General features: G+C 35.7%; 1 protein-coding gene across 2 annotated transcripts in view; it reads left to right on the top strand.

The window, feature by feature from the left end:
• Positions 1 to 14,955, top strand: part of rxfp2a (relaxin family peptide receptor 2a) — a 42,361-nt gene that overhangs the window by 20,998 nt on the left and 6,408 nt on the right. For both annotated transcript variants that reach the window (XM_082156961.1, XM_082156962.1), the window contains exons 6-15: positions 1,835 to 1,906; positions 2,698 to 2,769; positions 3,493 to 3,564; positions 6,558 to 6,632; positions 9,400 to 9,471; positions 11,161 to 11,232; positions 11,376 to 11,447; positions 11,996 to 12,067; positions 12,166 to 12,237; positions 12,325 to 12,554. In XM_082156961.1, coding sequence (XP_082013087.1) covers positions 1,835 to 1,906; positions 2,698 to 2,769; positions 3,493 to 3,564; positions 6,558 to 6,632; positions 9,400 to 9,471; positions 11,161 to 11,232; positions 11,376 to 11,447; positions 11,996 to 12,067; positions 12,166 to 12,237; positions 12,325 to 12,554 — 881 coding nt within the window. The remainder of the gene's footprint in view (positions 1 to 1,834; positions 1,907 to 2,697; positions 2,770 to 3,492; positions 3,565 to 6,557; positions 6,633 to 9,399; positions 9,472 to 11,160; positions 11,233 to 11,375; positions 11,448 to 11,995; positions 12,068 to 12,165; positions 12,238 to 12,324; positions 12,555 to 14,955) is intronic.

Raw genomic sequence — 14,955 nt, forward strand, 5'->3', positions numbered from 1 at the left:
GAGGCGCTATTTCCTAAATTATATTCAAAATCTTGGAGCTTTTATTCAAACCTTAATTTATTTATATATATATATATGAACTATAAATTCTGTTTAAAATAAAGAAAGGCAGTTGTAGTTCTCTCCAGATACAAATCAGTTCAGTCAAGACTGGCATAACTTCAGTTGAAAATTTCATGGCAACTTTTGCAGTCACTGCTTCTTTTTTTTGTTTTTTTTTGGGAGTTTTGCCTACTACAGTACAGTGTAGATAGAAAATGCAGCACATATTTATGGAATGAGTGGCCCACTCATGATGTTAGTCCAATAATAATTCTAATAATGTTTACACCAAAAATCATCAAATCAAATCCATCATTCCTTCCTTTGTTTAGGCTGATATTTGATTATCTGAAATGTATCTAGTTGCTTTATTAAATATATTTAAAATGACAAGATCGAAGAGACTTGACATCATATTCATATGTAGAGTAAGAGTAAATGGTCAGAAATTGGCATTAAAAAAACAACTTTAAAGACTTTTTTTTTTAAAATGTACCGTTGAATTTTCAGAAAAATTTCATTGTGTTTTTGTTCTGACTGTTCGCCTGTGTGAACCTGTTTTTCCCTTGATTGATCATCCCATTCACCTGTTGCCCAATTAAGCTCGTTGGGATGAAGGCCAAAACATCAGGGGCTTGGGGCATCCTCTTGAAAATCGGTTTTCAATTATTTTTAAGATCACCTAAGATGTACTGCACTTCTGTATTAATGTAGAAGCTCATTTGTGTCTCTTTCTCTTCCTTATGAGATTATTATGAGTAACATTACTCACAGTTCTAATACTTTATAGCCTTGTTTGCCTTAAAAATCTTATTTTCAGATTTCAGATTATTTTCAAGATCACCAAAAATCTCCTCAATAAACAAATAACATGTGGGTATGGTGCTGATTGCCAAAGATGGTGTGTGTCTTGACTCTTTTTTTCTCAAATGTATTATCAGATTACGGTCCATCCCTGTCAAGTAAATAGGTAAAGATACATGTAAATGCTGCTTGCTTTCTGTCTCACAGGCATACACAATTATTATTAGTGACTTTCACTTAATGTTCTAGTACTTTGTGGCCTTGTTTTTCCTGAATTTTTTGATGACTGTACTCTAATCATCAAGAGCATGACGAAAGGAAAGTTATGACAGGTACATAATTTAGTCTCAGTCCACCCGCTGTTGTAACACTGTAAATGAGGCTTGTAAAATGATGTATTAATTAGGTACTTTATAATGGCTGCTATAGTTGTAACAGTAGTCTACTGAAGGTGAGTGTACTGAACCCAAGTGCAGTTTATTTAACATGAACAAAGTTAACAAAAACCTGACTTGATACTTGAAATTAACATGAACATAACAAACTCACCTACAGCAGTAACAGGGAATGGGACAACAAAATGGGAACATGAGGTCTATTTATGCACAGATTCTAATGACTAAACAAGGGAAAATTAAACAATGAACCAATGAGAACATAACACAGACAAGGGAAGCATGTGGCAAGATTACATGACAGAATAAGGGAATCACATGACAGGAACATGAAATAGGGCTAAGGCAAACCAGAAAATAAAAGTGAACCAAAACAAAACACGGCAATAGTGAACAGCATGAGAAGTATATTAAAATGCAAATGCAAACGCAAAGTTATGGTTAAAATTTGCATAAACCAACTTCTTTTATTTAAAAGACTTCAGCTGAATATCTAGCCATTTATGGTGTCAGATGTCCAAATTAACCCAGCTGAATAATAGTATCCATAAACATTTTCAGCACTTATTTGTTCTGACTTTCTTTTCGAACAGGTTTCTTCAGAACAACACAATTCAGACGGTCTCAAGCCATGCCTTCAGTGGATTATTCACCCTTGAAAAATTGTGAGTACTCTTCTTACCTTTCACTTAAGATTACCTTTTTAAAAAAGTTATGAATAATATTTCTGTTTAGTTTTTTCTGCAATTTCATTCTTTAACTTTTATAAGCAACTGCTCCTTCATTAAAAGCCAGGAAGAGATTGTATGGTCATGGAAGAGGTGTTCAGACCTGGAGATGAGAAATTACAGTCTCCGGTCGAATATTGAAGAGTGTGCGCCCTTTCACAAAATTGTATTATGTGTTCAATGATGCAGAGCACAATGGCTTCTTTGGGCTGTAGATCTTTTTGTATGTTGGGCCAGATGGGTGCAGGCTATTTTTTAAGGTGGTTTGAACAAAGTTTTTGCGACTAGCATATAGTAATTGTCTTTCTTTCACAGCAGCTCTGAGATCTCCTTGCTCCCATAAACAGCAGGATGAGGACAAACCTAATCCTGGGAAGATGATGATGTAATGTCATTAGGGAAAGTCAGTCTAGTGGGTCTGGATGATAAATGACATTATCGATTTTTCTTAAAGAGTTTTGTAGGAATTATGATCTTTTACCTTTTCTTTACTGTTCTAATCTTCCTTTAGTTAATTTGAAAGCATCTCAGATGAAGCTCAGTGTGTGTGTGAGGCAGACATTAGTTTTGCAGCACTCGTATTCATTTAGATTCTTAATAGGGCCATTTATTATTTTTATATCCGAAAATCGATCGTTTGGACAATTTAATGCCTAACCTTGACAGCGAATGGAGCTTTTTATCAATTTCAAGTCTGTGTCCCTAATTAAACATGGTCTTTTATGCAGGTTTCTGAGCCAAAACCACATAACCTATTTAGGCCCGGGTGTATTCAGAGATCTGCACAAATTAGACTGGCTGTGAGTATGCATCACAACACATTTAATGAATTACAAAAGGGAAAATGGTTGTTTCTTGATCTTTTGCAACAAATATCAATCACAAAATGTAATATTAATTTCCATTTGTCACTGTTATATTTCTATTTTATTTTATATATTTTTTACATGTATTTCTTTGTTTTATATTTATATTTTAGTTTACGTTTAATTTTTAATAACTAATTTTCTTGTACTTCTGTTATTCTTTGGCTTTACACACCTCATAGACATTTCGTACCATATTTTGCAATATTTGTTTTTATTTTGTGTACTTTGATTTTATTTTCTCATTTAAATTTCCGGCGGGGCACTGTCTCCTTAAAAATAAATACTTAATTAAATATAATATACTTAATTATACTTGGCATAATAGCTCTGAGTTAGTAGAATATGGCTCTGAATATGATTTAGCAAACAGAAGCTGAGAATGACTTGGGTGGCTTGTTGGCACAGTCAGCAGCACACACACACACACACACACACACTCACACACGCGCGCAGACTGGGCAACTTTATGCAGCACAAGAACAAGCACAGTCACTGACAAAAGATATGCCATTAAGATATTTCTTTCTATCATGCAAAAACAAAAAACAAAACAAAAACACACTCAAGGTAAAATATGGCGTCATAACAATGTATTCCTGTGGTTAACATTTCGTAAAAGACACTTCCGTTCTTGTATTATTCTTTTTTCCTCAGAGTCTTGGATCATAATCCACTTAAAAGCTTCACCCGGGATGCGTTCATCGGTTTGAGGTCACTGACATTTCTGTAAGTGTCTTGCTGTTTAAAAATATTTCATGGTGTTTCTCAAGTGTGGCATTTAGTTTTATCTGCTTGTCCTTGTTATCTCTCTAAGGAAGATATTTTTGTATATACTATATATATATACTACTATTAAAATATATATATATATATATATATAATTATCTTTTATCAATTTTATCAAGTTTGTCCCCGTTTCTGATACAATTGTGTCTGACCAGTCAAGTAAATTTGAAAACTATAGGATGTTGTTTTAGGAGGTTGAAATTAAGCAATATTATCTTTTACTTTTACAACTTTTTCTCTGTTTAGAATTTGCCAGTCACTATGAATTAAATCAATTCCCACAAAAATGTGATTTGTCAAAGACACATCTGAGTTTATTTGCTTGTTGGTAACAAGTATGCCAAAAGGAAATGTCATGTCAAGGAAATGTCAAGACGTCATTCAAGAAACAAAGAAAGGGATCTAGGGATCACTAACCCTGTAACACAGCCAATTTTCTTATTGCAACAAAACAACTTTTAGATATTTTCACCGTGATACAGAACTGTCTGTACTCTGTACCCAAAGAAATCGAATACTTTTGGGTTTTAACTTGTGGGTCCGAAGGCTAATGTCATTAATATCTTATGGCTTTCGTGCCTGCTTTGTGATAACTTATGTGCCAAAACTAACTAGAATAAAAGAAGGAAATGTTTTACAATCACAATACTTGTTCTTAAAAAAAAATTCCCCTCCTCACTGAAAAGATTTCATTTATATTTGATTCTTTTCCTCTTGGTATTATCATATCATCCGTGTTCACCTCCGATAAAATTTTTGTGTGTGTGTGTGGCCTAGACTCTGCTGGGGTTGTTCTACATAATTCACACAAATTGGTGCCATAGACATTTTTCTAAAAACAAATAATCTTTCATCATGATAAATACAAAAATAGATTTTACTGTACATGGATTTATTTTTACTTTATTGACATAATACATATAAATTAAATATGACTATTGTAACGCTTGACATAAAGCAAGTCAAATTTGTAGTTTTCTTCTCATTCGAACTACAGAAACGCGACCCGGTTTGGCAAACTTGCATAGTGTGGTTATAGCAGATATAATGCTGCAAAGCGAATCCAGGAGTGCCTTTCACCCTGTTACGACTTGATGAACCACTGATACGATTTTGGAAACATTATTTAAGGTAATTTTTTTCTTTTTTTTCTTAGTGTTGCTTTAAATGCTTTGAGTAAATTCCCAAGTTGTGTTAATTTTAAACTACACATAGATATGTGTAAAATAGGTTCTTTTTTTCAACACATTTTTAGTTAATATTAACACAAAATGTGTAAATTAGAGTGTTACACATATTTTGTGTAATTTTTCTACACATTCCTTCTAAGACTGTATTTACAATTTATTAACACTTACCAAATTAAATTAATTAATTCTATAAATATCAAGAGTAGCGTCGGTTCTGGCAGGTCATGTCAGTCAAGCTTGCATCAGCTGACTCTCAGCTGATCAATGTCTACCGATAGGAATATTATACAGCATCCATAAGGCACCATTCAGTATTATTATTATCAGCAGATTTATCGTATTGTTCAGGAGCTAATAACCTTCCTCCTCTCGTCCACAATTAGGACTTGGCCTTCTGATATTTCTCTTAAAATTAGACTATTATTTATCTTGATTTATGTTGGTAAATTAATTTATTGTCATTAAGAACTTTAATGATATCCGTAATACATTTATGTTGGTTCTGTTCTGTTATTTTTGCTGCAGTCCCTGCTCTTATCCATGTTAGGCTGTATGGATGTTTCTTATCCTTCTGTTATTTATCTTGATTTATGTTGGTAAATGAATTTATTGTCATTAAGAACTTTAATGATATCTGTAATACATTTATGTTGGTTCTGTTCTGTTATTTTTGCTGCAGTCCCTGCTCTTATCCCTGTTAGGCTGTATGGATGTTTCTGATCAGAACAGAACCATACCGCCAATCTAAACGGTATACTGATTGTCAATCATCTTTGAAAATCTGCAAATTACACTTTAAGGTGCGAGTTTAATTTGAACTTCAAAGTAAAAATGAAACATTTATGCCACTTTTGCAAAGTATTTCTAAACAAAAAAACAAGATATTTTAAAGAAGTGTTTCATTTATGTTCCTCCATCTTTATGAAAACCAAGCTTCTCTCAGGGACTGCTAACTAATAACAGAAAATCCAAAGCAGATATTAAGCATCACTCAAAAGAAAAGTACCTCATGAGATTACCTTTCATGAATTAAGATATAAATCTGAAGTCATCCCAGAAGAGACTACACACTAGCCCAGAATGTTTCTCCAGCCAGTTCACTTCGCTCTGTGATTCCTGGATAATAGCTGAAATAACAGTAGTAAATCTCTTGAACGTTTTCCAGCTGCCTGGCTCTGTTTAAGTTTAGCCATTGCATGCAAAAGCTTAGCTTGCGGGAGTCTGTATTTTCAGAAAATTACTTTTTGAGCCCAATTTATTAATAAATAAATACTACCTTGTAAATTAGTAATACAAGTGCTCACTGCATAACAAGCACTCCATTCATTTAGAATTTATGAGTACAAATGAAACTGTTCTCTATATTAGCATAATTAATTAGTTAAATGCATGTTTAATGTTAATTTCAAATTTTCTGGTGTTTTTGATTATATGCATGACCTCCTTTCAGAGGTTAAAATTAATTTCTTAGTTAGTTGATAATAACTAAGGACTCGTTTTACAAAAACTAATTTAAAGCTAATTATGCTTGTGAAACCGAGAACGCCTGTCGTCTAATAGCACAAAGTAGAAAGCCTTGATTGTTTTCCCTCTGAGACTGATTCAGTCGCACCTTGAAGTGCTGCAGGGGGTTTGTTTGACTTCTACAATAAAGATCTTCAAGGCTCTTGCTGTGACAGTCTGCACGTCGAGGCTGGGTTGCCATTTTAGGTGGTTGATTATCATTTTTGTGCTTAATCGCAGATCTATGGTGAACACGTCCTTGATGTGGCTGCCCAACTCGAGTCTCTGTCAACACATGCCCTTGCTCAGCTGGCTGTGAGTACTTCATTTTATTGACCCATTTTTCCCCTCTTAGTAACATACACACACAATAGTGGATTGTGTTTTAGATGTTTCTCTCTAAATTCAGTGGGGGAGAGTGGGGTAATCTGTGCCAGTACACTGTAAAAAATTTCTAACCCTCCCAAATAAAAAATTTCAAGTGACCGATAACATCTAAATTTTTCAAGTGGCCCAAGTGAAATTCTTGTTGCAATAGTCTGTTAACATTGGCTCAATGAGAAATAATACATCAGACTAATTGAAAAATTTAGATGTTATCGGTCACTTAAAATTTTTGACTTGGGGATGTAATTTTTTTTTACAGTGTAGCTGTCCTCTATCAAGGAGAAATGAGATGAAGTAAAACAAAAAAAGTTTTCTATAGTTCACTATAATACCTTTATTTTTTTATATATTTTTAAATATTATTTTATTTTATTTTATTTTAAATAAGACAGGAATAGATTTTAATATATTAAAAATTATAATAAATATTTGTTATAGTCATTTTTGTGTATGAAATAGTGAAACATAAAAAAGGTTAAATTCATGATTATAAAAAGAATTACAAATATTATTATTCAACATTCCATTAATCAAGGTTGCATGGAAATATTACTCCCTCTGTGCAATTTTCCCAGGCTGAAGTAGCTTCTTCATAATTCTACATAATATTATTCTGGAAAATCCTTAATCATTTTGTGCCAGTTAAGTCATACTTAATCATCTCGGTTTCAGAACTCAGTAACTAATTTTGGCCAGTTCAGCCATTGACACAGCTTACCCCAAAGCATCTGACACAGCTTACCCCAAAGCATCTGGCACAGTTTACCCCACATCTATAATTTTGAAAATTTGTTCATTTGTTAATGAATGGCTAATGTTTAGCCAAATAATAATGTGGTATTATAATTTGGCAATACACATATGTGATTTATGTAAGTTTTTACATATTTTTAAAATTAAATTAAAATAGTAATACATTTAATTAAAAATTTTAATTAAGTTTTTTGCTTTGACATAAAATTGGTAGTTCTATTATATCACTTAATGAAATGTGCTGTAAAATATACAGGCATCCTGTAAAAAGGGAAACATTGACACCGTATTTTTACAGTGAATTTCTGGCAACCACAGCTGTCAGTTTTTTACTGTAAAATTAACAGGATATATGTTAGTGTACCAGTGTTGCTGCATGATACTTTAATAATTTTAAAGCCTTCTTGGCTGGTCCATTTATTTCAGTGTGTGTACATTTGCACTGAATCTTGTATAGAGAAAGCATTTCTTTTTGATCCAAGTGGCCTCTACATATCATCAAACTGACTTCTCAGTAAGGTTTTGGTACACTGGGAAGTTTTTTTTGTTGCTACTTTCAGTTGTGTAAGTGACTGTATATGTCTGTATGTGTGTGTTTATACCCACATCTCCAAGGATATTAGTCATCAGGCTCTTTGCTTTTTTTGAATAGGTCATTCTGAGGTTAACAAACAGAGAGAGTCCGAACTCAAGACAATTGAGACCCTATCATAATCCTCTTTTGTATTTGCTATATAATTAGACCGTCAGGTAGGTTTGAATTTAGCTAATCTCACTCGGCATAAATCATATCAGCATTCCACAGCTGTCCAAGTTAAACCTCTCAATATAACTTACGCTGCTGTAATAAGTTGCTTTGCTCAGCTGAACCTTGCAGAGAAGACCACACTCACTTACTGGAAAACCTTTAAAGATGTGTGCTCCAAAGTTTTATAGTCAACAATAACCTAGAAACATGATTATTCTCAGACAGGGCGCCCACGGACTGGCCCACAGGCCACTGACTGACTGTCCGATGCGCATCGCACCCAACACTGGAAAGCATTTTCTGGCAAGCTTTAATCTGATTGGTTGATTTTAAGTAACCTCCTGGAGTAAGGGAACACAGAGTTTATTATCAGTCTACTTGGAAACAAAGTCATGTTTATGAGGTCCCGGGTGAAACGACGAGTGCTTTTGAGGATGAAATAATCTCTGGATCTGCCGGTTTTTCAGGTTAGAGCGAGCAAAACAGATTTTTCTTTTGTCGCTTGACATGTCAGACAGACACTCTCTTCCTGTTTAAGTTGGTGCTTATAGGCAAGATTAAGTTGCTTGTGCTGTTTAGTCAAAGGTCTGACAACAACTCCATTGACTGTCACACATCTTGAGTTAACAATGAAAACTTTTTTCAAAGTGCCTGTATCTTTGCCAAATGTGTTGTCGGTGTTGTTTTCGACCATCTCTCCTTTCATAATGAGCACTTTGGACTCATTTACAGCTTTTCTGTGAGCAATGCACTCTGGTAATTATAGTCAGGATGGAAAGAGATGGACAGTGGACATCAGCAGGGGTACTGTGTTTTTTGATGTTACTTATCCGAGCAGGCTCACTCGTACTGCAATACTCTCGACGCTGAATGACAATTTGCCATCTGCAAGTCCAGCCCGACAGTTCTGTGAGAAAGACTATCAGCGGCACTATCAAAGTCAGGCACGTCCTCTGATCAAGGCACTCACTGAATGAACGATTTCAGCATGGGGCAAGCTTATTATTCATGTAGCTGTCATGCACCTATGGCTCTTGATCAAATTTATTTTTGTTGTTGCAGGCAGAGTAGTGGGATGACTTTTTGCAGCCGTCGGTGTCGTTATTTTGTACTCGAATTTAGGATTTATATGTATTTTTAAATTTACAGCTGTTTTCCTTTCTTTTCTTTTACTTGGCTTGTCTTTCCTCGCAGGGACTTTGCTGAGAACCACGTTGAGTTGCTGAATTATTCCACTCTGATGACATGCACCAAGCTCACAGTACTGTAAGTGTTTTTCGTGCTTTTACCCTCAGCCATAGTTGGTTTCCTCGTGAACGTGATATGCTTACGTTGATGCCAGCATCTCAATTTATAATGGTAATAAAATTTGATTTAATAGTCAGTTTAATTGAATGTGTTACAGATGTTAGTTTATAATGCCAGTCATGTTTTCTTAATTCCCAGTTTATTATCTCTAAAGGGAAATGCTTGTTCTTAGTTAGTCATTAGGATGTGAGTGTCTGCATGCATGTGTTTCTAACAAGTGAAGAACAAAGCTTGATGCCCTTGTGGAGAATGATGTCAAGCACATGTTGAAATCTTAATTTAACTGTGAGTTAAAAAAAATTAGGGACATTTATTATATGCCATATACTGTGGGGTACAATAGTCTGGGACCACTTTTGAAAATGCATCAAACATGTCAGCATGCATTGCCTTTTTTTATTCCATACAATTTTATTTTATTACACCATTTTTATTCGAATTATATTGTCAGATTAACAACTTAACAACTAACATTGTTTTTAAAAAAAGTATTTGATTTGATATATTTTGTTTGATTTACATAAATGTAATTGTAACAGTGTTCAGTTCAGGGAAGAAATTAGGCAGGAACCAGCAAAGTTCAGCATAAAGTTTTAGTGATAAAAAGAAACAAAATGTCCCAGGCCAGGCCTTGTCCTCTCTCCTTTCCACTGTCATCACTCCTCCTTTTATCCTTCCGGAGCTTCGCCATGGGACTCAAGAGTGTCTTGCAGATTTCGCTCATTATCATTCCTTCCACTGTCCTCGCTCCGCTCCCACAGCTCTCTGCCCCGCCCTGCTTCAACAATAATCATTTCTTTGAATTTTGCAGTTTACCAGAGCAAATTTTGCAATCATCACAATTCTACCACAGATTGAGAATGAGTTGTGAAGACTATGTTGAAAGGTCTCCATTTCAGAGATACAAGCTGCACATTGTCTAATGAGGCTTCCATCTGCCAATTATTTATTTATTTTTTGATAATTAGACTTTTTTTTTTAAACAGACTTTCTATTCTCCTTTTCATTTTGCTTTTGGCAAAGTAACATAGTTTGATGCAACTGATGATGTTACTTGGAAAAAGAAATCTAACTCCCATCACTTTCTTACAAGTTAATCAATACCTCAGGACGTTTATCTATGGGCTGACTCATTTGTGGTTGATCACATTTGGAGTATAAAAATAGAGGAATCTAATCCCAGTTTCTCAGAGAGCTGTGAATTTGTAGTCCTGGCACTGTTTTCCTCCAAAAACTGTTGCAAATGAAAGCAGAATGTCTCCTTGGAACAGTGTGATGACAGAAAGATTTCGCCTTATTCGGACAGACTGGAGTCTCTGACAGTGACAACTAAACCCATTCCAGACGTTTTCTCAAGGCTCTATTAGTTTATTATTAAGATGTTCTCTTTTGTAATAGATGTAGGGAAGTGTCAGACGTATCTTAAATGAGATTTTGAGGGAAAGGTGGTATCTTTGCAAGCAGGGTCAGCATGCCCTTTCTAAAAAATAAGCTGGAAATGCAGCAGAAAGCAGAAGGATTTCATTATCATCTGGCTGTTTCACGGACCAGTGACTGTTCTTTGAGGCTTTCCACACAACTGAAAATGTTGAAGTTTAGTCTCATTAAAAAAAAAATATTGTTGTTCTCTTATTTTTATATGCCCAGATCACTGCATGACAATAAAATCAAGATCCTTCCAGAAAACATGTTTCATTCTCTTGGATCTTTGGTTGAACTGTGAGTACTGCAGCACATAATCTGGATGTACAATCTTTTGATTTGATAAGGTTCTGCACTTAAATCATAATTGAGATATCTTTGTATGCACATGGATTTCATTCATCTGATTGTTGTGTTTGTTTCTCCTTCTTGTTTTTTAGAGATTTGTCTTGCAACAGACTTTCCGACCTTCCTAAAAACACTTTCAAGAGTTTAAAATATCTGCAGAAACTGTGAGTTATGCAAATATCAGTCACATTGTTTATTTATTTATTGATTTATTTAATTGGTTGGTGCATGCAGTGCAATAAATGATGCCATGATTGATACAATAGGACAAAATAAAAAATGTATAGGGATATTTTACCCAAAGAGGAAAAATTCTGTCATTTTTCACTCACCCTCATGTCCTTCCAAAACTCTGTGCTTCTATTTCTTCTATGGAACAAACAAGTCTTCATTTGGTGGCTGAAAAAAGCACCACACAAGTAGTCTGTATTCGTGCTAGCTTTTTACAGACTTGAATTTAAGCTTGTCTATAGCCCACATCGGCATTAAAAAAATGGTGTGTTGACACTGTTGATGTCAAAAAATTGTATGGACTTCGGAAGACTTGAAATATAGCGTATGAGTGTTTCATGTCCTTTATGGAGCTTGACGACTCCTGGTCCCTATCCACTGTTGTTTCTGGCAAGAAAAAAAATCTGTTTAAAGAAAAATGGATTTGAAATGTGACTAGTGAATAATCATTTTTGGCTGACATTCCATTTAATGTTTGCAGGAACATGTCCCATAATCCTGCTCTCCATATTCATGCCAGTCACTTCGATCACCTGGTTCAACTGGAGTCTCTGTAAGTATCAGCATTGCATGCTCTGCGTAGGAAAATAATGGCTTTTAGGACACTTTTATTAGGTGTCGGATGAAATACAACATTCATATATTTAACAGAAGTCTGGAGGGCATTGAAATTCCTGATATAACCACCAAGATGTTTCATCCCATGGGAAACCTGTCCCACATGTACGTACCTCTCATTGTGTGGTCTGTGTAATGATCTGCATCTGCTCAGTTTGTAATCTGTTGTTTGTTTATATCTATTTTTTCTAGATATTTTAAGGATTTTCAGTACTGTTCCTATGCCCCACATGTTCGGAAATGTAAACCTAACACCGATGGGATTTCATCAGTTGAAGACCTGTTAGCCAGCCTGGTTCTGCGGGTGTCCGTCTGGGTGATGGCCTTCATCACCTGCTTTGGGAATCTCTTTGTCATCGGAATGCGCTCCTTCATTAGAGCGGAGAACAACCTGCATGCAGCCTGCATCAAAGTCCTGTGTTGTGAGTAGGGCTGAAACGATTTTAAATATTGAATAAATAAATACGTTTTTTTAATAATAATAATAATAAAACAACTAACTTCATTATTGATTAATCTTATCTTTGCACTGAACACTTCATATATTTGATAAAATAAAATAATGCATTAAAATATTGTATTATTATTGTTTTCTTTTTTTAATTATATGAAGTGTACAGCACAAAGACCAGTTATTATTAGTTGTTGTTGTTGTTATTTATTATTATCATTATTTTCCAGTAATTACATGTTGCAACACAGACAGACAGACACACACACACACGGCCCGAATTGAGAAATGGCTCCAAAAAAGTTTGGCTACACATTCTACATTGGCAACAACAAAAAAGGATTTTCCTGGACAGAAAATATATCCAGTAATGCTAAGGCCTTCATCAATGGGGGTATTAGCAGAAAAAAACAAGGGTAACAATAGATAAAGGATTTTATCTGAATAATGGAAGCTGTCAGGAAAGCCTATTATGATTTGGTTTGCTTTCGTGTCTGAATGTATATTCTTGTGGGTGTTTGATTGTTCATTCCTGAACGTTTATGCATGCATCTATAATCCTATTAAGAGAGTGACAGTTTGTTTGTCTTCATATGCTAGCATTTTTTAACTCATTTAAAAAGTAAAATTACAGACTGTTCCACTGTCCGATCGCTTCCTGATGTACTGAACAATAACAATCTACTAATACTTCAGGAAATCTGTGACAGATGTATTTTTGTCCGGACAGATAGAGGCCTTATTTTTCAATACTGCAGTTTTACCGACATGCATCCAATAGGGATACAGTTTGTTTGTAACTGATTGAAAATAGCGGTTTTAAGCTTTTCCTGTGTATTCACAATTTACCCTTCGCTAAGCCACACCCGAAAACCGGCACACACGTGGCTTAGCAACCGTAACTAGGCGCGGGAGGTCTGGCAAGCTTTCGAGCGAGGGGAAACATGCCGAAGCGTTGTGCTTATGGATTGTGCAAATCTGATACCCGGTATCCTAAAAGTTTGGACGGGGGTGGAATTTTTTTCCTTCCCGAAACCTAAAACCCAAGGGGAGAAATGCCGGGCGTGGATCAAGCAGTGTGGGAGGCCCCATTCACAACTATATGTCGACAGGATTAACAAAAACACCTACATTTGCTCCACGACGTGTGAGCACTAGCCTGGCGCGCTAACAATATAAGCGGGAGAATGTTATCATTGCAAAGTGGTCAGGCTAATGTCTTGTGTTTATTCCACAAGATGTATGAATAAGCTGTTTGATTTATAATTATTAGATTATTTTCAAATTTCACTTACCCTGCTGTGCATGAATAGCCTGACGTCGTCATACTCAGATTCTAGTCAGAATGTGAGTCTGATACTGCTCCATTGAGCTTTGATTATGGGGCGTGTTTCAACCGAACCAGGAAGGAAAATGCCTCTGCACTCAATTGGATAGACCTATAACCAATCAGAGCAACGGAGTAAGTGACGTATGTTTTTCATTCATGTTTTCGATCGACAAATGTCTTGATCGTGGTTCTCTGTTCCTCTTTTAAAATCAATGCGCTGTCGATATCTTCTATAACAGACGCGATGGCGAAATCTACACATAACTTATAAACAAAGTTCGAGAGGAGCACGTTCAAATAATCAATCCAATCAACTTGTCATCAAACAATGACCGTCTGGTCTACACTATCAGCATGAGAGGAAGCATATATTTATTCACTTTGTCAACTCACCTAACATTCCTTGACAGTTTTCAGCATCCCTCCACTCACTCTCGGCCTGTTCTTCCACAGCCTGGAATACGGGGGGAGCACTTTGGATTCGGGCCGAATACCGAGCCCGGAGCCTCTCCTCAAACAGCACGCCAAATATGCATTTATTCTATCTGACTTATTTGTAAGTGTGAACTCGTGAAATAACAATTCTCCAGCGGCAGTCATCTGTGTTGTAAACTAATTCAACCCAAGCGCTCATTGGTGATGTGGATGATTACGTTACGTTGCTCATCTGTCCATCATCGTATAAAGCCCGCCCTGACAATTTGATTGGTCCGAACAATTTTTGTTCGGGCATAATAGCTCCTCAACGGAACGAGTCCAGACCGAACTTCCCGACCTAAACATTTTGTGGGCGGGGCTAAGTTCGGCTGGCATCCAGGCTAGTGCATGAACATAGCTGTTCCTCAATTTGTGCGTTTCCCATTTGAATGGTCAGCGTATGAGGGGGCTGCTGCTTGCGATTGGACCTATAGGCTTTAGCTTCAATTTTGATGAAATTATTCTCTAATCGGTAGCATATTATGTCGTGAATATATCCCTCGAAGGCATACTGCAGTCCCTTTTGTCTTGCTCAGATATTTCACCTGTTCGGCAAAAATTACTA

This window comes from Leuciscus leuciscus, assembly GCF_965113295.1.
Source record: "Leuciscus leuciscus genome assembly, chromosome: 24".
NCBI lineage: Eukaryota > Metazoa > Chordata > Actinopteri > Cypriniformes > Leuciscidae > Leuciscus > Leuciscus leuciscus.